The following is a 19,623-nucleotide window of genomic DNA, read 5'->3' on the forward strand; positions in this document are numbered from 1 at the left end:
AGGCAGAGAATGTTACACTGGCATGCAAAAGGGAAAAAAAGGGGAAAGAAAAAGAAAAAGTCTCAGAGAGATTTGAGCTTGGTCTGACTTGTCCCCAGCCCTGCCCTTCAGTGGAGCTCGCTCAGGTGAGACCTGGGCTGCACCTGGATCCAGAGGGAAACCACCTGCAGCTCCTGCAGGGTCTGGGGGGCTCTGTCCCTGCAGCCCCTGCAGGGTTTGGGGGCTCTGTCCCTGCAGGGTTTGGGGTCTCTGTTCCAGCTCTGCAGGACAGACTCCCCCTGCTCACTCCTCTTTTTGCAGCCCAGCCAAACAGGTGGCTGGGGAGGAATGAGGGGATATTAAATTAAGCTCAGGTGAACCTTCTGGGGAAATTCAAGGGAGCTTAATTGCAGAGTATTTGCTTTTACCTATTTCTCCCTTTTTATTTGGCAAATGCTTACGAGCAAACTCCGTGTTTAATGAGGAGGAAAGCACTGATGAAAAGATACATTTTTCTAACATCTTTAATCTGAATTCCTGCTGGTGCTGCACATTTCCCCAACAGAATGCTTACAGGTGATGAGGTTGTCCTGCAATTTTTTACTGATTACAGCCCAGACTAAATCAGATGCAGGAGACAGATGTACAGCTATATACCTATGTATGGATAAAAACCTCCAGATAAACACAAAGCATTCAGCTCAGCAGAGCCCCAGTCCCTCTGTGGTTTGAGAGGCAATGCTGTGTGCCATGTGCAATGTGCACAGATTTATTGCAGCGGGCAGAGAGGGGCACTGGGCACCTGACACCCTCCCTGACCCTGAATTTGTCCCTCAGCAGTTCTGGGGTGCACTGGGGCTCCCTCCCTGAGCCAGCCCAGGGATGGAGCTGTGCCCTGAGCAGGGAATTGCTGTCACCCTGGAGTGGCTCTGGGGAGGAACAGCCCCTGCTGGACTGGGTGTCCTGGGGCTGGGGCCTTTCCCCACAGCCTCTGCTTTGATCAGGAGCGACCTGAAGCCTTGGTGTGAAACCCTCCTCTCCTGACAGGGCTGGCTGTGTGAGGAACACCTCTCAGGAGCAGCCAGGTACCCCAGCAGCTGATATCAGCACTGACAAATATAGACACTTCTTACATAAGGAGGGACAGTCAGGTCACTGAATTTTCAGGAAGATGTTCTCATTGATTTCCAATAGGAAATTCTGATCTTAAACGCTGTATAAAGTGGCATTTTGATATTATTAATGCCACGTCCTGGATGATATGAATGCTTAATCTGAGTGTAAATAACGACTGTGGAAATAGTGACTGGGCACTGTCAGTGCAAAGAGCAGAGTCCCCTGGACAAAGAGCAGGAGCAAGCTCTGGGGATAGGGCAGGGGAGGATTGCTCTCACTTTCAGCTGAGGCTGAGGAGGAAAGAGCTGCCCAGGGTGACTCAAAGAGCCGAGTCCCATCCCTCAGAGCCTCTCCCTTCACCTGTGACACCTGCAGGGCTCCTGTGCCAATAAACCCCCAGGCAGAGGGAAGAGGAGGGAATGGGAGCAGCCCTGGGGCTGAGTCCCCTGCTGGAAATGACAGATGAAGGACAAAAATGTAACGTTTACCAACTGAATAAATATTAAAATAAAAGGATTTGGGAGCCCTGTCATGATCTCAGTGCTTACATCAGGCACAGGCTGTGCATATCTTCACATTACAGCTACTGGAGGAAAACAAACTGGATTACCAGGGCTTAGTGCTTAAGCAGGCTGTTCCCCAGCAAGGCAAGGAACTTTGGCTGTTCTGCTGCTAGAGATGAGATTTAGACAGGACAGAGACAAGGATCAGACTGTTTTCCTGTTCAAGCACAACGATTATACCAAAGAAATGAAATAAAAATCACAAAACCTTCCCAGCTCATCCTCAGAAATGCCAGCAAGGCTGGGGGTACGTGAGCTCTGTGGAGTCAGCCCGAGTTCCACCCTCATTTTCCTGCCAGGACACCAATCCTGACACAACACAAAACGAACCCTGCCAGGACACCAAACCTGCCAGGACACCAATCCTGACACAACAGAAAACCTGACACAACACCAATCCTGCCAGGACACTAATCCTGCCAGGAAACCAATCCTGACACAACACAAAACCAACCCTGCCCCAACATCAATCCTGCCAGGACACCAAACCTGCCAGGACACCAACCCTGCCACTCCCACTGATGGCCAGGGGAGCTCACCCACTCATTCTAACGGGAAATTATTTCATTTTGAAAACAAAAACAGCAAGAAAGCTTTGCTCCCAGCAGAGCAGCAGTTGGGGTGCACTGCCCGGGTTCCTGCAGCTCCAGAGCCAAGCACAGGGCTCATAAAGGCTGGAAAAGAGCCCAAAATGCAACTTCTAGGGACAAACAAGGGTTGGATCCACCAGGGCTGGATCCAAGCCCCTGTATGGGATGATTCCTCAGTCCCTTCCAGCCCAAACCCTTCTGGCATTCTGGGGTTCTGTCTGGGCTCCAGCAGCTCCTCAGTCTGGGAAGGACAGCTCCTGTTCCTGCTCTCTTCCTGTCTTCCTCAGGAGGAGGGAAAGGTGATTCCCCCCTGCTCACAGGGGAGATATTTTTAGAGGGCATTTTTGATCTAGCACTGGATAAAAGAGGGTTTAGACTCGCAGGGGCTTAACTGCCCCCGGGATAGAAAAGGCACAAAATGTGCCAAAATCAGAGGAAATCTGTGAACTGAATCCAGCAGCTTAGAGCTCAGCCCCTGCTTGTGCTGAACCAGAGCAGGAGAAATCTGCTCTGCTTCCCTGATTGCCATCAGTCCCTTCTCCCAAGGAAGAAGCCACAGGGCCAGAGGAAACAGCCTGGGGTCCCCCAGGGGAGGGCCAGGCTGGATCTCAGGAGCAATTCCTGGGAAGGGCTGGGGCCAGCATCCCTGGAGTGCTGGGAATGTGAGGATGTGCCCTGGGGACAGTGCTGACACAGGGGTGCAGCTGCCTGGGCCACCTTACAGATCCCTCCAGCCTGAACCAGCCAGGACCCTGCAGGGAAACCCCAAAAACCAGAGAACAAACCTCAGGCACCCTGCTCCCCCTCCCTGACTGCCTGGCAGGGGCTGCCTGTGCCCTGTGCCCACCCGGGGGTCCCAGAGCTGTCACAGCCCTGCAGGACAGGGACAGGAGCCCTGAGCTGGGGAAGGGGACCCTGACCCCCCTGGGCTGGCAGCAGAGCCCAGGACCCCCCTGCAGGGCTGGGGGACCCTCTGGGGCCAGCTCGGGGTCCCTGACCCCCCTGTAGGGTTTGGGGACACTCCTGGGGTCTGATCCCCCTGTAGGGTTTGGGGACACTCCTGGGGCCAGCTCAGGGTCCCTGACCCCCCTGCAGGGCTGGGGGACACTCCTGGGGCCAGCTCGGGGTCCCTGACCCCCCTGCAGGGTTTGGGGACACTCCTGGGGCCAGCTCAGGGTCCCTGACCCCCCTGCAGGGTTTGGGGACACTCCTGGGGCCAGCTCGGGGTCCCTGACCCCCCTGCAGGGCTGGGGGCACCCCAGGGAGCAGGGCAGGGCTGCTGAGGGCTCCAGAAGGGAATTTCACCCCCTGGCTCGCTGCCTGCATCCTGCAGGGGAAGGAGCAGAAAGCAGCTCCTGGCTGAGGTGACACCATCCATCCATCACTGCAAACTTCCACAACCCCGCCTCGTTTCTGCTGAGACTGATAAAACTCTGCAAGGGAGAGGGAAATAACAGGGACTTCCAGGCAGGGCTATTTTTCTTCTTGATTTTCTTTCCATTTGAAAGAAAAATCCTGTTAAATCTGAGGTGGTTTTAATCAAATACGGACAAAGGCAATTGAACTGTTCACAAACCAGCCTCTGTTCTCCACTGGCTTCTGTTACTTTCACTTCAAAAGTTGGTGGGGCAGGCCTGGCCCAGGGGAATTCTCCATCCCTTTTATCTGTTACCATCTGATGACAAATGGCACATTTTTGGGATCACTTTCCCTTGGGAGGGACAGAAGTAAATATTCAGGGAATATGAAGACCTTGCATTGTATTTTACACCCAGGGGAGGGAAACTGGGATCAGCTCTGTGCCAAAGGAACAGGGATTTTCTGATTTCTCAGCCCTGGAAGGCAGTGAGTTCCCAGTGTCAGATTTTGGAGAATCCCTGGTGGAGGGACCTGCTCAGGGGCAGAGGGACAGAGATTTTGTCTCTCTGATCAACCCTCAGGAGGGCTGCAGGAACCTGACAAAGGATCCAGACATTACTGGCTTTTCTCTGCATGACAATCCCATTTCCTGCCTCTGTTATTGATCGTGCTCAGCTCCCAGAGCATCTCCTGTCCCGTGCAGAGGAGCTGCCATGTGCAGGGCTCTGCCACAAATTCTCCATCACTGCTCCCTCCCTTCTCTCCCAGCCACTCCTTCAACTTCTTCAAAACTGATTCCAACTTTCCCAGAGTCTGAAGCTTTCAAAAAGCCAATTCTTAAAAAGCTAATTAGTTCCCCATAGGCTTTTTTTTTTTTTTTCTGGACTCAGTAAATATTTCTGAGATTGCTCTTTGTATAATCAGTGTTAGCAGCTCATTAAAATGCACAGTATGTGGATCATTTGGAATGTGACATGGCTCAGCATGGACACTCAAGCTGCTTAAAAAGACAGAAAAGAAAAAGATGGGGATGAAATGAAAGCCAAAAGCCAGCATTTCCTTTAAGCTGACACCACAGTTAAGGATTTAAGACAGGGCAGGGAGCCTTCAGCCCTGCTATTAGGGGAAAAGTCTAATTGCTCCATGCTCTGCCTGCCCTCTCCTGCCTCTGTGTTCTCCAAAAGATTCCTTTTGCAGAGAGCCAGGATGCAAAAAATAAAAGGGTTCTCTGAGCAGGTAATTGTGTAGGGTTTTCACTCTGAGTAATATCAGGATTCTTCTTGAATTAATAATGAATGAAGTAATTTAAAAGGCCTTTAGTGTGTGCAGCCAGAAATAAATAATGCCTTAATCTGGGACATTTTATTTTCCATTAAAACAAACACTTTTTAAAAGTGGGCATTACTGAGCAGCACTCAGCTCTCTCATGCCAGATGCCTGCATCAGATGGACAATGATGCTCAGGACTTCTCCCCGTATTTCAGGCGTGCTCCTGGTGCCTGATGGAGGGCAGGGAGGTGAGAGCATCACTGGGGTCACAGGGAGAAATCCCAGCTGAAGGAATGCCAGGATTGGGGTGGGAATGGCCATTCCTGAGCTGGCCCTGCAGCCTCACTGCCCGGGGTAAGACAGAGAAACGAGCCCCAAATCAGCCCTGAGTGACTGAAACAGAGAAATGAGCCCCAAATCAGCCCTGAGTGACTGAAACAGAGAAATGAGCCCCAAATCAGCCCCTGGGGTGAAACAGAAATAAACCCCAAACAGCCCCTCAGTGACTGAAACAGAGAAATAAGCCCCAAATCAGCCCTCCCTGACTGGGTAAAACAGAAATAAACCCCAAATCAGCCCTCCCAGACTGGGTAAAACAGAAATAAACCCCAAATCAGCCCTCCCAGACTGGGTAAAACAGAAATAAACCCCAAATCAGCCCTCCCAGACTGGGTAAAACAGAAATAAACCCCAAATCAGCCCTCCCAGACTGGGTAAAACAGAAATAAACCCCAAATCAGCCCTCCCAGACTGGGTAAAACAGAATAAGCCCCTCTGCCATCCCCTCTGCAGAGGTCTCTCTGATATTTCTTCCCCTGCTCTGTTTAATGAATGGTAATAGGGAACACTTGATTAGGAGCCTTTCATCATTTTAGGACTAGGGGCTTTAGCTTTCTGACCTACTTTTCCTGCCAATGAAATTCCATTTTTAGCTTCAACTCAAGGTCTGAATGTTACCCAAATTCAGACCATCTGTTTTAACTGCCTACAGGCTGAGGAGCTGATCCAAGCCAGGAGAATAAATGGAACCAGTGTTAATATATGAAGTACTCTCCACCCTTTGAGTATTAAATAACCTACTTGGTTTGTTCCTGCGTCCTCACAAACATTCCTCTTCCTGCTGCTGTTGGAAGGAACATTCCTGCCACCAGTTGCTCTCAGGTCACTTTTTCTGTCCAGCTGGAGCAAGGAGCAGCCTAGACCTGGCTCCAAGCTCAGCTTGTCCCTTCTCTGGCTCTGCTGAGGGCTGGTCCAGCCTGCCCAGGGATCCAGCAGGGAATGACCTTCCTCCCTGCTGGATGCTCCCCACTGCAGGAGCAACAGAACTTGCCTCTCCTCAGAGGACAACCCTGAATTCATCTCTGCCCTTTTACCACACAAAACTCAGTAAGAAATGTGGATTCATAAACCAGAACAATATCAAAAGAGGCAGCTTCACCTGGAAAATCCCTACTAAGCAACTGCTGACCACAGCTTTGCTAAAAATCCAAGTGAGTCCAAGTGCTGGAGATAAGCTGCTGCTGGAGCTGATAAGCACCTCCAGCCCTCGTCCCTCACAGCCTGGCTGGGGGCTGGAACTGCAGCACAATTTCCAGAGCATCATGAAAACATCACCAAGTGAATGATGCCAGGGAAAGAGAAAACAGGAGTGTGAAAGGATGCCAGATCTCACAGCTGAACGCCCAGCTGGGGAAGTGCCCGGCTCCAAACAAGGCAGAAAATAAGGATATTTAATGTAAAAGAATCCTAGCATGAAATGGGCTCTGTACTTCCCCAGGCACGGCTGATTTGCTGCTCCAGGCTGGCGTTTGACAGCCTGTTTGCAGCTCCTGCTGCCTCAAAGCCATCGTGGCTCTGCTCACAGCTCAGCCTGCAGGAGCACCCGGGGTCCCAGCCCAAACCAGTCTGGGGTTTGTGAAACACAGCTGGACACCCCTGGGACATCCCAGCCAGAGAGCAGGGGGCTCTGGGCAGCCTGAGGTGCTGGAAATGGGCAATAAATGGCATTTACAGGGCCCCTTCCAGCACAAAGCAGTGGCTGGCAGAGCAGCACAGGTGAGCTCTGGGGGGAGAGCAGTGCTGCCCTAATCAGATCATCGATGAATTGCTCAAAATGCACATTCTGGAGAAGTTTTCTGGATGAGAAGCTGCCTTTTACTAAACAAATTAATGGGGAAGTTGGGTTCTCTCATCCCAGGCTGGGGAAAAGAAGCTTTGGGTTTGAAAAGCCCAATTAGCAGTAACTGGAATCCAGTGCCGAGTTTATTGGCACCGTGGCTGATACAAACATGCCACGGGGCCATCAGTGCCTTGTGGCAGCACCAGGACAGAAACAGCCTCTCCAGCAATGAATATTGCAGGAGCTGAGGATGCAACAGAGCAGCAGAACAGCTGCAGCTTCAGAGCCTGGCAAAGTCAAGGGAGGCTCTCAGGGGTGGGAGCTCTGGCTGCCTCTGCCCCCAGAAACGAAGCTGAGACATTCCCAGCCTCAGGGCTGACGTTTGTACCTCCCAGGTGAGCCCAGGGGGGCTCAGGAGCTGTCCCAGGTGAGCCCAGGGGGGCTCAGGAGCTGTCCCAGGTGTCCCAGGGGGGCTCAGGAGCTGTCCCAGGTGTCCCAGGGGGGCTCAGGAGCTGTCCCAGGTGAGCCCAGGGGGGCTCAGGAGCTGTCCCAGGTGTCCCAGGGGGGCTCAGGAGCTGTCCCAGGTGTCCCAGGGGGGCTCAGGAGCTGTCCCAGGTGAGCCCAGGGGGGCTCAGGAGCTGTCCCAGGTGTCCCAGGGGGGCTCAGGAGCTGTCCCAGGTGTCCCAGGTGAGCCCAGGGGGGCTCAGGAGCTGTCCCAGGTGAGCCCAGGGGGGCTCAGGAGCTGTCCCAGGTGTCCCAGAGGGGCTCAGGAGCTGTCCCAGGTGTCCCAGTGGGGCCCAGGAGCTGTCCCAGGTGAGCCCAGGGGGGGCTCAGGAGCTGTCCCAGGTGAGCCCAGGGGGGCTCAGGAGCTGTCCCAGGTGTCCCAGGGGGGCTCAGGAGCTGTCCCAGGTGTCCCAGGTGAGCCCAGGGGGGCTCAGGAGCTGTCCCAGGTGAGCCCAGGGGGGCTCAGGAGCTGTCCCAGGTGTCCCAGGGGGGCTCAGGAGCTGTCCCAGGTGAGCCCAGTGGGGCTCAGGAGCTGTCCCAGGTGTCCCAGGGAGGCTCAGGAGCTGTCCCAGGTGTCCCAGGGGGGCTCAGGAGCTGTCCCAGGTGAGCCCAGGGGGGCTCAGGAGCTGTCCCAGGTGTCCCAGGTGTCCCAGGGGGGCTCAGGAGCTGTCCCAGGTGTCCCAGGGGGGCTCAGGAGCTGTCCCAGGTGAGCCCAGGGGGGCTCAGGAGCTGTCCCAGGTGTCCCAGTGGGGCCCAGGAGCTGTCCCAGGTGTCCCAGCAGCAGAGGGATCCAGGGGAATCCTCCGGAAAGCTGCCTGGCCCCAGTGCCACCATGGCCGGGCTGTCCCTGAGCCCCTGCAGAGCTCTCAGGGCTCCTCCTCTCACAGGAGGGTTGCAAAGGAACGTCTCCATCTCCCCACAAGCCCTTCCTGCCCCCAGGGTTTGATCTTCCCTGGTGCTGTTTCAAAGCTCCTCTCCCAAGTCCCCAGTAATGAGGGAACTCTCAGTCTGCATGTGAGAACAAAACTCCCCGAGCCAGACTGTGAGCCAGACACTTATTATTGTACTCTCTGCAAATGCACAGAAGGGCTTTTTCTCCATGCCCCGGGTCACTGGGATCATGTTTGAGGCATATGATTAATTTCCAGCCTTATTGTGTTAAGGGCCAGCAGGAGAAGAGTGAGAATTTTTTTTAGAGAAGTGTTAAATGGGGTAGAAGAACTTGTCACTTAGCAGGAGCTTTGAAATGATCTTTGCATAAAGCAGCAGCTAAGAAGTTAATAGACATGAAGAGCCATCTATTGATTTGAGGTATTCTGAGGGGTTTTGGTGTGGGTGAAGGCAGGAGAAGGATTCTGCTGGGGATAAAGAAGCCTTGGCTGAAGCATTTCACGTGCAAGGCGTCCTGCTCTTCCTCAGCCCCTCATTCCAACAGGTTCTTGCGTGGGGACGGGAAGTGCAGCTGGGAAAAAGGGTGTCTTGAAATGTTTGGTTTTCCTCTTGGGTGTAAATTATTCTTAGCTCAACTCTATTCCCCTCAAAGCTCTTTGTTGGCCATAGACTGACATCACATTTAAAAATAAAGCCTCAATTGAAATAAATCATTTCTCCTTTCAACGTTTGCTGCACCCAGCACCAGAACATCTCAAAGATAACCACAGAAATCCCTGAAACCATCTGATAGCAGCCCAGGGCTTGTCTAGATTTCAATTTTCAGTTTTCAGATTTCTTCCAGAGCAGAGGGGCTCCAGCCCCCAGAGCATCCCCATGGGCTCCTGTGGCACAGCTCCACGTGCTCTTTGTGCAACACAAATTGCAGCAGAAGATTGTTGGGTCCAACCCAGCAGAGCTCTGCGTGGATATTTTTCAGCTGGCCTCACAGCCCTGAGAATTCACCTTTTACTGAATGCAGGCTTTGAACAAGCCCCAAATTTCTGACTGTGCAGATGGCAGGGAAACTGCTGGGGTTTGGAGTGGCAGTGTAAATCAGCCCTCATTTGCACCTGGGTGCCAGGGAATGGAAATCCATGAGCTGCTCCCCAGCAGAGGCCGAGTCTGGAGTTTGCTGGGGCTCATCTGCCTGGGGAGGGGGCACAGAGCAGGGAGGATGCGAGTTCCAACCCAGCAGCTGCTGAGCAGCACTTCTGATCTGCACAGGGGCCTGGCTGGGCTGGGCTGGGCTGGGCTGGGCTGAGCTGGGCTGGGCTGGGCTGGGCTGGGCTGGGCCGGGCCGGGCTGGGCTGGGCTGGGCTGGGCTGGGCTGGGCTGGGCTGGGCTGAGCTGAGCTGGGCTGGGCTGGGCTGGGCTGGGCTGAGCTGAGCTGAGCTGGGCTGGGCTGAGCTGGGCTGGGCTGGGCTGGGCTGGGCTGAGCTGCCAGGCAGGGCAGGGTGGCTGTGCCCAGCCCAGGGTGGCAGTACCAGGGGCAGGGTGGCAGTACCAGGGGCAGGGTGGCAGCACCAGGAGCTGTCCCTGGCCCGGGGCAGGGTGGCAGTACCAGTGGAAGGGTGGCAGTACCAGGGGCAGGGTGGCAGCACCAGTGGCAGGGTGGCAGCACCAGGGGCTGTCCCTGGCCCGGGGCAGGGTGGCAGTACCAGGGGCAGGGTGGCAGTATGAGGGGCAGGGTGGCAGTACCAGGGGCAGGGTGGCAGTACCAGGGGCAGGGTGGCAGCACCAGGGGCTGTCCCTGGCCCTGGGCAGGGTGGCAGTACCAGGGGCAGCACCAGGGTGGCAGTACCAGGAGCAGGGTGGCAGTACCAGGGGCTGTCCCTGCCCCGGGCTCCCAGCCCCGGTGCCAGCCTGGCAGACACGCAGCCCCGGCGAGCCGGGGGTCTCAGGAGGGCTGTCCCGCCTCTGTGCCCGCAGGTACGGGGACATGGTGCCCAAGACCATCGCGGGGAAGATCTTCGGCTCCATCTGCTCGCTCAGCGGGGTGCTGGTGATCGCCCTGCCCGTGCCCGTCATCGTCTCCAACTTCAGCCGCATCTACCACCAGAACCAGCGCGCCGACAAGCGCCGCGCGCAGAAGGTGAGCGGGGAGCCCTGCCCGTCCGTCTGTCCGGCCGTCTGTCCGGCCGTCTGTCCGGCCGGCCGCCCCCCGGGCTGGGGCCAGGGTGGGCGCTGCGGGCACAGACGGTGAGTGACCCCTGTCTGTCTGTCCGTCCCCTCCTGGGCACTGCGGGCACAGAAGGTGAGTAACCTCTCTCTGTCTGTCTGTCTGTCTGTCCCTCCTGGGTCATGGGCACTGCGGGCATCCCCACCCTATGCAGGCCCTGCTCGGTCCCTGCATCCTCAGATAATCCCCTCCAAACCAGCCCCAAACCAGTCCCACCCCGAGGCCAAATCCTGCCAATGCTCCCAAGGCTCTGGGGAAGGGACAGACGGACGCCCAGCCCCGAAACCAGCACAAACACACACAGGAAGGGCCCAAACTCACACCCTGCAGCAGGCACTGATGGACACCCCCTGCCCCAGAGCAAGGGGAGGCACTGAACTGCCAGGGCCCCCAGGACAAAGCACATGCCCCAAAATAGGGCAGAATGTGCCACAGGGATTCCTGCTTGGCTCCTCTCCAGGACTTGTGGTCTGAAAAGCCATTGTTGTCAAATTTCAGCTGCAGAACCCCCCACACAAGTTCTACTGTTCCAATGGCATCCAACTCTGAGCCATTTCACACCAGGTGAATGTGGAAACCTCACACACAACTGGATAGGTTCTTGCACAAAATTCTCCTATTATATCTCATTAAGTTACACCCAGATAATGACTTACCGAGCCACGTTTCTAGCACAAGCAAAACAAACTCTTATGATCCCACAGAATTTGAACACTGGCTGACCCAAAGTCCAGCCAGGATAATTTACACATCCTGCCTTGGAAATGGAGCGTGCCCCCAGCAGAATGCACCCTCAGCCCTCAGCCCTGCACGCTCTGTACCGGGGTATTTTCAGCATCAGGAGCAGCAGGGCTGTTATGGCTCACCTTTCCCACATCCCTGTCTGGAGCAAATCGATGGCTGTGTGGACAAAACCCCTCCAATCATCCCCAGGAGCTGTTTATCCTCCTGGCTGCTCTGCTCCTCGCTGTCTCTCTGTAGTTTCAGATACACCCATCCAGCAGCACGCTCTGATCAGCACACAAACCCCTCAAAGCTGGGACTGAGCACTGGGAATACACAAAAGCCCCTGGAAATGTGAAGGGATTACTGAATATTCCAAATTCTGAACAGTTTTTGCCAGTGGAAGCTCACTGAGTCACTGAGAGAGTATAACAGATTTACTATATCTCTATTTCAATCTGCTAAATTACACCACAGCCAGAATCAGGTTTTTACAACAACTGCAAACCAAAGGCCTGAGGTTCTTTTTCTCCCCATGGAATGCTGTCTGCCAGAAATGCAAGACTCAGGGGACCTGATGGAGAACAGTAGTAGAAAAATGTGTTATTTGTGCTCCAGGCGAGCATCTGGGCCGTGCCTCCTTCTTGCATCTCAGGGAGCTGACAGCAGAGAGCTCAGATACAAGACCTACAAACCACAACATTTGGCAGTCACAACACAAAAGGGGAGTAGCAGAGAGACAGAATGGTGCAGGAATGAGCTGCAGGCCCAGCACATCCCTGCTGGGCTCTACAAACCCTGCCTGAGGCTGGATGGGGCACACCGGGGCTGGGGAGGAGGTCTGGGGGATCACGCACAGCACAGCAGAGATTAGGAGGGTGCAGGATGGCCAAGCTCTGTGCCCTGCTCTGCAGCTGGCCCTGGATCCAGAGGGCATCAGGGCAGCCCCTCTGGGAATCCCAGTGGCTCAGAGCTGTCTAAGGTGAGCCAGGCACGAGGATCTGGGATTCACCTGGCGCAGGAGCGGGTGAGGCAGGGAAGGGAAGGGCAGGGCTGCCCAGGGACAGGTTTATGGGGACACTGGCAGAGCCCACTCAGGAGTGCAGCCTTGGACAGAAAGCTCTGGTTCTGCTGCAGCAGCCCCAGCACAGACAGGAGCTGCTCCAGAGCCCAGCACAGAGCACTGGGCCAGGCAGGGCTGGGGCAGAACCAGGGCTGGCTGCGGGTCTGGGCTCCTGCACGGAGCAAACCAAGCTTTCCTCCTCCAATTCCACTTTTCCTTTGGCCTCTGATCCCCTTGGTAACAGGGAAAAGTCCCAGCACCTTTGATGCCAATGTGATTGATTGCAGCTTTTATAAAGCTTTGCTGTATTGACACACACAGTGTATAATTTCGCCCCATTTGAATTTCTAATTCCCTTGATATTGGTGGAATTTCTCAGTTAAGAAACTTTTCTCAAGTCAGAAGTGTGAGTAATTTTCACATGATCAGCACTGCATGAATACTAAAAAGCAGGAAAGAGAGAGAAGCACATTAGTGACAGTCCCTCTGGAGCTGGTCAGGATGTGCAGGGGGACACCAAGGATCTGCTTGGATACCACACTTGTTCCAGCATCATCCCACACTGAACTGAATCCCATCTTCAGAAAGAGTTGAAACTCTGCCCCCATCTCACTGAAGTTACAAAGAATTTGCTTGGCTTTTTCAGAAGGTTGGAAAAATCCCTTTGCTCTCTCAGCCCCTGAATATGAAGAACCCACCAGGAGAGGCTCCTTACAGCAGAATTTAGGAGCACACCAGGAGTTTAGTGAGTTCTTGTTCTCTTTGAAGGGAAGAGCAGTTTCTTGGACATGTGTCAGGACAAATGCTTGGAAAGTTCTGTTTAGTTTCAGCATCATGACTCTCATGGTGCACAGGTAGATTTCAGACAAGGCTAGAGACCTTATGAACTTTTCAAGTGAGCTCAGAATGGGATTTTCCAGTGGCCAGTAACAAAGGCAGAAGCCCTGTGTGAGCATTGGGCTGGCTGGACTGGCATTCCCAGGGCTGCACTCCAAACTCCAGAGCACAGCCCAGCCCCTCTGGCTCTGCTCAGTCCTGACTTTGCCTCCCAACTGTTGAGGGGGCTCTGGTCTAGCAGGAAGAGGGATTTAAGTAACATGAATAAAATACCAGGAGGTGGCTGTTACTCATCAGCATCTATTCTTCAACTAACTGAGGAGAAATGTTCCTTAAAAAGAAAAAAAAAAATCAGTAAAACACAGAACCCAACTACCAGTGATCTAATCACTTTAAATATAAATTATTCTTTGCCAAACCTGTACTGTGAGACAATTAATTACCAGGAGATCTGGCAAATCCTAATTCATTGTGCTGTGGTATCAAATTCTGTCCTCTGGCATGCAGCAAGGAGCAGGTCAGTGTGACTGGGAGATGAATTGATCATTTGTGACAAGGTTCATTTGGGTAAAATTGTTGTGTTTTTTTCCTTTCCCAACGACTTTTTTTCCCCCCCTTTTTTGACTGATGTGCTAAGAATAGACATCCCTGACTTTGAAACGATGCTGTTCTTCAGTGAATGTCACAGCCTTGGGTTTAAAAGAGAATGTGACACTTAAAAGGCTTGACAATAGCATGACTTTGTAATTCAGATGATGCTGGAGGAGCCCCTCTCTCTGCTCAGCTTGCAGCAGGAGGAGAAGGAGACAGGAGCTGGTGCTGGGTGGGGGACAACACCTCCCACTTGCCCACCCCGGCAAGAAAAGGCAGAGGCAGCTGCTGACAGCTCCTGAAATGCTGCTCCTTTAGCAGGGAGAGCAGCTCATTGTTTGGGAGCTGCAGGAGGGGGAGCAGCCCCCAGGCACAGCTGAGTGTCCCCAGCACAGCCACAGGGCCAGGCAGGGCTGGGGACAGCAGAGCCCCGGGGTGACAGTTCAGCAGGGACAGTGTGGGTCTCAGAGCAGAGGTTCAGAGGGCAGCTCTCACACCGTGCTGCCCCACAGCAGCAGGGAAATGGAAATGCTCAGATGCTGAGGGGAAAGAAAAGCCCAGCCCTGCCTGAGGTGGGGATTTGGTAAATGAGCCTCGGTGCTGGGAGAGCTGATCATCCCAGGGGGCTGCCAGCAAACCCAGCCCTGGGCTTCAAGCCTGCAGTAAATGTGCTTTTGACAACCACAGCCTCGCAGGGTGTTCAATTCATTTCATTTATTATCTGGTGCCCTTTGGCTCCCTGAGAACAAGCAATGTACCGCACGAGCCTCCAGGCAGACTTCTCATTGCATCCCGAGGCTCTGAGCTTCCAGGAGAGAGCCAGACACAGACTGAGGCAGGACACAGCAATTCAGGAGAGCTGCTCCCACAGCAAGCTCAACATCGAGCTGAAAGCTGAATAACGCCAGGCTGGGGGAGAGCAGGGGGAGACAGGGGGCCAGGGCACACCTTGTGTGGGCAGGGAGGGCAGCACCCAGCACAGAGCAACAGGGACAGAGGGAGGGAGGATGGCAGGGGCAGAGGAGGGCAGGGAGGGAGGCTCTTCTTCCATGGGGAGAGAGGGAGAGGATGGAGGGAGAGGATGGAAGGAGGCTCTTCTTCCATGGGGAGAGAGGGAGAGGATGGAGGGAGAGGATGGAGGGAGAGGATGGAGGGAGAGGATGGAGGGAGAGGATGGAGGGAGGCTCTTCTTCCATGGGGAGGGAGGGAGAGGATGGAGGGAGGCTCTCCCATGGGGATGCAGGGAGGGAGAGGATGGAGGGAAGTTCTCTCCCATGGGGATGCAGGGAGGGAGAGGATGGAGGGAGGTTCTCCCATCGGGATGCAGGGAAGTTCTCTCCCATGGGGATGCAGGGAGGGAGAGGATGGAGGGAAGTTCTCCCCCATGGGGATGCAGGGAGGCTCTCCCATCTCCTCAGGAGACCGTGGCACGCAGGCAGCCCAGGAGGAGGTGGCTGTGGAGATGCTGACAAGGGGCTCCAGCCCAAAGGAAGGAAGAGCAGGGACACAAATGCCTGCTTGTTCCTCAGGAGGATGCAGGAACAGCCTGGTCAGACCCTCGGGAGCTGCAGCAGAGCTGGGAGAGGGGAGTGGTGCTGGGAGAGGCTGGATCTGGGTTTGTGTCATCCCCTACCCGTGAGGAAGGCAGCCCACACAGCTGTCAATAACCAGGCCATTGTGATCATTGATGTGCCACAGAGCAGGGGAGTCAGCTTTGAAATGTTCTGGCTTTCAGCTGACACCCTGAATTTTGGAGGTGGCTCACTGAACTTCAGAGGGTGGCCAGGAAGAGTGACTGGGGCTGTGTAAGGAGGGCTCAGCAGCAGAACATGACTCAGTGCCAGCAGGGGATGGGGTTGGGAACTTAGGGGGAGAGAGAAACAATAAGGTTAAAACTGGAGCTGGCTGACATTTAAAGAACATGTTTTTTTCAACCAGAATGAATCTGTGTGGAATATGTTTTTGTTGTTGTTGATATTTAACAGTCTTTGACAGGGGGGATAAAAGCTTTTTTATTATTTTTTTAGAAGATATTTCAGTTTTGCTGGGCTAGGTACCTCTTTCTCTGTTTGTCACATCCCTTAATAGAGTCCAGGGGAAAAAAACCCAAACAAACAAATTAGCCAACCAGGAATCCTGCCTCTTTTCTTTCATATCATTGAGGAAAGCAAAACACCATTTTCCATCAGTTCAGCTATTCCAAATTCCCCGAGTCCCAGATGGTATCAGACAGGGAGCTGTCTCCCCTGAGAGGAAGGGCTGAAATCAGCGAGCTCCAGGTTATGGGTTCAGCTCCAAAGCAAGCCCATACATCCAGCTGTTACAGGCTGCTCTCAGAAGCTGCTCCTCGTTAATTTTCAGTTCCACATCGTGCCTCAGCGCAGCCAGAGCCCAGCCTGGGCTGTGGGGACAGCCCCGGGTCCCCGTCCTGGCTGCTGCACGCCCAGGCTGGCGGCAGCCCAGACAGACGGACCCGTGCGCTGCACAGCCGGAGGAGCTGCAGGGGCTCCTGCTGCCCCCTCCATCCCAGAGCTCAGAACGAGTGCAGGCTGAAATCAGCTGCCCAAGGAGCCTGGATCAGAGCACTCAGCCAAAAACCTTTGCTCAGTCAGGGCTGGAATCTCCCCCAGGGAGGAGGGGATGGGGATGGGAATTGGGATGGGGAATGGGGATGGGGAATGGGGAATGGGGATGGGGAATGGGGATGGGGAATGGGGAATGGGGATGGGGAATGGGGAATGGGGAATGGGGAATGGGGAATGGGGAATGGGGAATGGGGATGGGGAATGGGGAATGGGGAATGGGGAATGGGGATGGGGAATGGGGATGGGGAATGGGGAATGGGGAATGGGGAATGGGGAATGGGGATGGGGAATGGGGAATGGGGAATGGGGATGGGGAATGGGGAATGGGGAATGGGGAATGGTGATGGGGAATGGGGAATGGGGATGGGGAATGGGGAATGGGGAATGGGGAATTGGGATGGGGAATTGGGATGGGGAATTGGGATGGGGAATTGGGATGGGGAATTGGGATGGGGAATTGGGATGGGGAATGGGGATGGCGAATGGGGATGGGGAATGGGGAATGGGGAATGGGGAATTGGGATGGGGAATGGGGAATGGGGAATGGGGAATGGGGAATGGGGAATGGGGCTGGGTCAGCCCTGGCTGTGCCAGCAGGGCCCTGTCCCCCAGGGTGACGCTCCCTGAGCTGCCACAGGCTCCACACCATTAATGAGAAATTAGTGCTCATCCATCAGGGCCAGCACCTGGCATGTGGCACCACATCAAGCTCTGCTAATTCCTCCAGCCCTGAACACTTCAGAGCTATTAATTGGGGGTGTGAGCTGTGTGAAAGATGTCATAAAGTGAGCTCTGAAAGCACAGATAAGGAAGGACAGACAGATAAATCACAGGCAGACAGCTGCTCCTCACGCTTGGCTCGCAGTGGAACACTGAGCTTTATTTTGGACTAATGCAGAACAGCAGCATCCCTATGCATGATGCAGAAAAACATGAGTTTTCTTGTGATTTTTTTTTTAAGTAATAAGTTTCTAGACAAGTTCTGACACCCTGATTTACACCCCATAACGATTCCAGTTATTCCAGATTATTCCCACTACAACTGGGCACCTCTTTAAGGACATCCTTGGAGCAATTCTGCCCCAAGCTCTAAAAACCTGTTCCAGCACTCACACTATAAAAAATGTACGTAGGAATGTCTTCTGTTTCTATTTTGAGAAGGGAAGAGGTGCCTTTGTCACTCAGCTGGGCTGCTGCTGTGGGAGCTCCAGCACAGAGGGAGCCTGGAGCCAAGCTGCAGCACCTGTGCAAAACAAAATCCAGCCGAGGGAAAGCAGCAGCGCCTAAAGTCAGTCCTGACACAGATCCAGGTGTGGCTGGGTGGGTGAACACACACCACACAGGCTGCAAGTCACAAGGAACTTCCTAAACAGGAGAAAGAATTTCTGAAACAAATATCCCAAGGAGTGAGAGCTTCGCTAAACCTGAGCCCGAGCTGGTGAAGCTCAAGGTGAGAAGGGACAAAAAGGAGTTTCCAGGAGGAGGGGAGCAGGGCAGTGGCCCAGGGCTGCCTGACCAGCCTCCAGTGCTGCCCAGGGTGACCCTTGGGAAGCTCCCTGCTCCTCAGGGTGTCTGTGACTGGGAGAGGCCCAGACCCATTAAACTCCAGATTCTGTGCATCGTTCTATAAATAGCCTGAACATGATGTTCCTCCGTGCTGGAGGAGATTAAACAATAAAGTTCATTGGAGATGATGTTCTGTGGCTTTAATGGTGCCAAGGGTAAGGTGGCATTAAAAGGAGAGGCGCAGAGGAGGAGAGGGGAATCTTTCATCTCTGGAAAGTAATGAAGAGGCCCAAAATAAGATCAAGGTCTGGCTGCAAGTGGTTCTGTCAAATTATATAGGAGTATAATGAGTTCTACACTACCTAATTTCCATAGGCAGCTCTGTGACATCTCCCCCAAAGCAGAAGTGACAGAACAGTTGAACTTGGCTCAAAAGCCGTGTAACGGAAAGGTTTGAGAGGAAGTAAAATCCAAATGTGCACACTTTGTTTCCTAGAGAAAACAAAAGAGGTGAAAAGGAGAAGAAAAAGTTCCTCTTAGATCCTGCAGCAGTGCTGTGCTCTGTTTAACTCTGCAGTCTGCTCGTCACCTTTTCCACCTCCAGAGTCAACCAAGTCCTTTCCATCCAGGATTCAAATCCAAACCCCAAACAAGCAACAGATGCAGACAAAAGCAAGAGAATAATATCTGTATCATAAATAATATTTCATATTTCACCTTGAGAATAGAAAACAGATCCAAAGCACTCCACTGGTGACTTTGGAGAGCAGCTTCATTTCAGCCTTAAACACCCAGCGGTGCTCACCTACTGCAGCAATCACCAATAACATTTAAACTATTAATTACTGAGGAATTAGCATGTAAAGCACGGTTAATTACCTTGAGTAGCTTCACTTTCTTCCCGTGGTGTGGTTTTAGCAGCAAAGGGAGATGGACATGGACAGAGCACCTCTCAGGTGAGAAAAGGCTGAGGAGGGACTGTGGCCCCACAGGGACAGCTCAGAGGGAGCTGGTTAATGTGGGAGCACCCTCAGGTGTGCAGGTGTGGAGAGACAAAAACCACCTGGACAAAACCCCCTGGACATGGGTGGAGACCTTATTAATGATAAATACCTTCAGGTGTGCAGGGTCTGGAGAGACCCAAAACCACCTGGATATGGGTGGAGATCTCATTAATGATAAATACCCTCAGGTGTGCAGGTGTGGAGAGACAAAAACCACCTGGACAAAACCCCCTGGACATGGGTGGAGACCTTATTAATGATAAATACCTTCAGGTGTGCAGGTGTGGAGAGACCCAAACCACCTGAACATGGGTGGAGATCTCGTTAATGATAAATACCTTCAGGTGTGCAGGGTCTGGAGAGACCCAAAACCACCTGGACATGGGTGGAGATCTCATTAATGATAAATACCCTCAGGTGTGCAGAGTTTGGAGCTACCCAAAACCACCTGGATATGGGTGGAGACCTTGTTAATGGATAAATACCTTCAGGTGTGCAAGGTTTGGAGCTACCTAAAACCACCTGGACATGGGTGGAGACCTTGTTAATAGATAAATACCCTCAGGTGTGCAGGGTTTGGAGAGACCCAAACCACCTGGATATGGGTGGAGATCTCATTAATGATAAATACCCTCAGGTGTGCAGGGTTTGGAGCTGTTCCAAAACCACCTGGACACTGGGTGGAGACCTTGTTAATGGATAA

General features: G+C 53.6%; 1 protein-coding gene across 2 annotated transcripts in view; it reads left to right on the top strand.

The window, feature by feature from the left end:
• The window catches only part of KCND3 (potassium voltage-gated channel subfamily D member 3), a gene marked incomplete at both ends in the record, with an annotated part of 84,289 nt that overhangs the window by 51,410 nt on the left and 13,256 nt on the right, over window positions 1-19,623 (top strand). For both annotated transcript variants that reach the window (XM_084220655.1, XM_084220656.1), the window contains one exon: window positions 10,362-10,524. In XM_084220655.1, the coding sequence (XP_084076781.1) occupies window positions 10,362-10,524 (163 nt within the window). The remainder of the gene's footprint in view (window positions 1-10,361; window positions 10,525-19,623) is intronic.

This window comes from Fringilla coelebs (genome assembly GCF_963513975.1).
Source record: "Fringilla coelebs genome assembly, chromosome: 23".
Classification (NCBI taxonomy): domain Eukaryota; kingdom Metazoa; phylum Chordata; class Aves; order Passeriformes; family Fringillidae; genus Fringilla; species Fringilla coelebs.